This window comes from Diaphorina citri, unplaced genomic scaffold, assembly GCF_000475195.1.
Source record: "Diaphorina citri unplaced genomic scaffold, Diaci psyllid genome assembly version 1.1 scaffold5983, whole genome shotgun sequence".
In the NCBI taxonomy this organism is placed as follows: Eukaryota; Metazoa; Arthropoda; class Insecta; order Hemiptera; family Psyllidae; genus Diaphorina; species Diaphorina citri.
Genome location: NW_007383359.1, coordinates 1 through 4028, shown reverse-complemented (window position 1 = coordinate 4028; position 4028 = coordinate 1). Strand labels below are relative to the sequence as shown.

The 4028-nt window shown below is 39.3% G+C and overlaps 1 protein-coding gene across 1 annotated transcript; it reads right to left on the bottom strand.

The window, feature by feature from the left end:
• Nucleotides 1-465: 465 nt before the first annotated feature.
• LOC103521803 (DNA topoisomerase 3-beta-1) lies at nt 466-3710 on the bottom strand. The gene is made up of 5 exons (XM_026832315.1): nt 3497-3710; nt 2792-3069; nt 1918-2038; nt 1202-1239; nt 466-1049 (listed from the first exon to the last, which is right to left on the bottom strand). The coding sequence occupies exons 1-5, from the start codon at nt 3702-3704 to the stop codon at nt 816-818; spliced, it is 879 nt and encodes a 292-aa protein (XP_026688116.1). The 5' UTR covers nt 3705-3710; the 3' UTR covers nt 466-815.
• Nucleotides 3711-4028: the final 318 nt, after the last annotated feature.

The window sequence follows — 4028 nt, the reverse complement described above, 5'->3', positions numbered from 1 at the left end:
AGGAGGAAATTACATGTGTCTTGAATTGTTTCCTCATACATTTCTATGTTCACTAAATGCTAGGAAATATAAATGTAAATAGGAAAACTTAATCCTAGGGGAACATCAATAACACAATACGAAGAGTAGATCAAATAAAAATAATGGAAAATACTTAAACGAGATTTCGTAAAACAATAATTACTATGATTTAAATGACAAGAAAATATGATTTGATTAAAATATTGAAATAATTTTCCTAATAATAATGTAAGAGTAAAGTACGTTTTAACGTATAGCACTGTCTGAATGAGTACAGCTTGTAGTAGTTCCATGATATTGACTAGACAACTGAGGCAAGATATTTTAACGTATAGCACTGTCTGAATGAGTACAGCTTGTAGTAGTTCCATGATATTGACTAGACAACTGAGGCAAGATATAACAACAACATTATAGTGTAACAAATAATCTATTAAATTCTCATATGGCACAGGATGAGGATCACAGGTAAATATTTCATTTGTAATACTGAACCAGTGACTACGTATTACATACGATGCGTTGTATTTCAGTTTGCATTTAATGAAATCACAATGTTTTCTTATTTGGCACAAAGAGAAGGGAGTTCCAAAGCCAAAGCAGCACAACCTGTTGAATATCACAAAGGAAATATTTACATAGCACCTCAATGAAGATATGTACTCATTCAGACAGCAGCAGTAGCGAGTCAAACGTAATCTACACGAGGAGAATACTCTGGGACTATGGAGCACACAAGGAGTAGGTAGGATTTCCCCACGTCAAATGACATTGACAGGCGGGGAAATTACTCGTTAAACGAAATACGCGGCGAGTTGTGCCATCTTATCCTTGGGAGGTTTGGGCTTACCACCGCCACCACGGGGTTTACCCTTCCCTCCACCTCTACCTCCACCACGGGAACGATGATGCCCTCTAGCGGGACGAGATGGTACTGCACGTATCTTCTCGACTAGAGGTGCAAACTCATCACAACAGAATATACAACCTGTCAACTCGGTAAGATCTCGCGGGAGCTTTGTGCGTTCCTGAAACAAAACAAGAGAGGGAACAGTGTGTTAGTAAAGGGAACCGTGTTAACAATTCACCAGTTATTTATTATACTTCATTCAGTTAATATGATTTGTCTTCTAAAGTTGAAAAAATATTGCAGCCCCCTTGGTTTCTGATAGCCATGCACTAGAACTATACCCAGGGAGGTGGGTACAAGACGACGACCTGCAAGTAAATTATACACACGTTAGCTCCCGACGCAACAGGTGTGTGAAGCGAGCAACGTTTGGAAGGTCCGTTTACATCCATACTTTTTATGGTAAGTGGACCCTATGTAGGACCCTGACCCGTTTTTTTTATGAAGGGATTACTCGATTAGAGAGAGATAGCGGGAACTGTAAATACGGAAACATTACTGTCCCGAAATAAAAGAACATGATAGAGAGCCAGTCGTTCCGAAAACGAACCTTCGAACCCGAGACCGAGTGCTTACAAGCAGGCGCGCTACCCTCCAAGCCAGCTAGGTTCTACGCCATGGGAGCTGACCTACCTACCTAATAAGCAGAGTCCTTCAGGCCGTGGTTATGAACAGGGCCATCGTAGGACATCGTCGGACTTTTTGTGTGTAAAGTTGGCGGGAAATTCGAATTTTTGATTTTTTTTTCCGCAACTTGTACAATCTGAATTCATTTTTTACTTTTTATCTTTAGTTTGCACGTTTATATTATACTTTTCATTTAAATTAGATATTACAAACAAGCGAATTACAAAGCAAACAAAAATAAATATAAAATGAATTTTAAAAATTGCCGCCGGGACAGCTATCTCACGTCGTCCGAGCTCATCTCAGCCCTGTTCATAAACACACCCTCATTGTTCCTTACATCATTTTTGTTGACTTACCACGTCTGGAAGTATTCTTTCCAGAACTCAAAATTTGGGCCAAGGATGCAGCCAGAGATGGTTTCTCTGCTACCATCAAAGCTTTCTTCATTTTGATAATTGTTTGACTGTAGCTAGGATTCTAAAACATAACCTGGAAAAAGGGAAGGAAAAACACTTATTTAGGGATTCAAATAGACAACAAAGATACAAAATGCACTACAGTACAGAGCTATCCAACCTAAAGCTGTGTTCACACATAGTGAATGGCTGACAAGGTGAATCTATGTTGTTGAGGCAGTGTGATTGGTTTCAGTCAATACCTATTGATAGTGTTCATTAACAGAAATTGATTATGTGTGAGGACACAGCAAGAGCTTAAACAAGTGAGGTCAGTGGCGTAGCTTCCATGTAGGGCGTGTATGGCGGCCATACACTCTAAATTTACTCAAATACCCTTAAATATTGACTTTGAATATTTATGAAGAAGCATGTGCATAACTTATGTAGTAATGTGCATGGTGATGGAAATTAGTGCCCTACATGCCTTACACTTGACTTTAGACCACGCTACGCCACTGAGTGAGGTTACAAATAAAAATTGCTATGCTTAGATTCTCTATATGTGCTTAGGTTATGTGTGAAGGAAAAACACTTATTTAGGGATTCAAATAGACAACAAAGATACAAAATGCACTACAGTACAGAGCTATCCAACCTAAAGCTGTGTTCACACATAGTGAATGGCTGACAAGGTTGGTTAAGAATTATCGATGTCAAAATTTGGTCTTGTGCTTGTCAGTCAAGCAGGGCTAAAAGTAAACTGTTCAGTTTTCTCTGACAGAGTGTAGCGCGCTTCAAACAGGACGAGAACTCTACAATCATATGTATCTTACCTGGACATGGCTTTCCCGGTGGCTGCCAGAGGTGAGAACGATACCTCGAACAGCTGATCCATCGCTTCGATATTTGTCGTGAAATTCACGAATTTTGCCGAAAATACATCCAGCGTATCTCGCAGCACGACATTGAAGTCTGCCTCATTCCGAGCTATCAGATTAAGCTTGGACTCGATAGCAGATCGCATTGTAGGCTCCACCAGCTCCCGGTCTATTTTCTGATAGCCATGCACTAGAACTATTCCCAGGGAGGTGGGTACAAGACGACGACCTGCAAGTAAATTATACACACGTTAGCTCCCGGTCTATTTTCTGATAGCCATGCACTAGAACTATACCCAGGGAGGTGGGTACAAGACGACGACCTGCAAGTAAATTATTTTTCGGAATGTACCTATGTACATATTTGGTTTAATTTTAATGTTTAAAGTAAAAATTTGTACAAAGCAATTCATCTGAAGCCCAATAAAATTCTAGTATCTACAATTTTTGACATTTAGATTTGTAGAAAAAAAGGAGGAAGGAGACGGAAAAAAACAGAGATAAAAAAAGGAAAATACTTACCAGAAGTAACAGTAACATAGTTACGTTGACATATATTATTAATATGAACTGGTATGGAAGCATCCGTTCCTATACCATGTTTCTCCATGAGTGAAATCAACTCGGATTCAGTGAGATAATCAGGAGGCGTGGTTCAGAAGTAACAGTAACATAGTTACGTTGACATATATTATTAATATGAACTGGTATGGAAGCATCCGTTCCTATACCATGTTTCTCCATAAGTGAAATCAACTCGGATTCAGTGAGATAATCAGGAGGCGTGGTCTTCCTCTCAACCATCTTAACACTTTGAATAGGAATCAGATCTCCAGGCTTGAAATCAGGAATGCTTTCATTCTTCATAGCGGACCAAGTAAATGAATTTTAAAAATTGCCGCCGGGACAGCTATCTCACGTCGTCCGAGCTCATCTCAGCCCTGTTCATAAACACACCCTCATTGTTCCTTACATCATTTTTGTTGACTTACCACGTCTGGAAGTATTCTTTCCAGAACTCAAAATTTGGGCCAAGGATGCAGCCAGAGATGGTTTCTCTGCTACCATCAAAGCTTTCTTCATTTTGATAATTGTTTGACTGTAGCTAGGATTCTAAAACATAACCTGGAAAAAGGGAAGGAAAAACACTTATTTAGGGATTCAAATAGACAACAAAGATACAAAATGCAC

Excerpts from the sequence above, each read along its gene's own strand:
- LOC103521803 (XM_026832315.1), bottom strand. The coding sequence starts at position 3,704 with ATGAAGAATGAAAGCATTCCTGATTTCAAGCCTGGAGATCTGATTCCT. Across the intron at positions 1,240-1,917 it reads AAAGAATACTTCCAGACGTG|GTCGTCGTCTTGTACCCACC; the intron begins GTAAGTCAACAA and ends ATTTACTTGCAG. Across the intron at positions 1,050-1,201 it reads CCTCCCTGGGTATAGTTCTA|GAACGCACAAAGCTCCCGCG; the intron begins GTGCATGGCTAT and ends GTTTTGTTTCAG.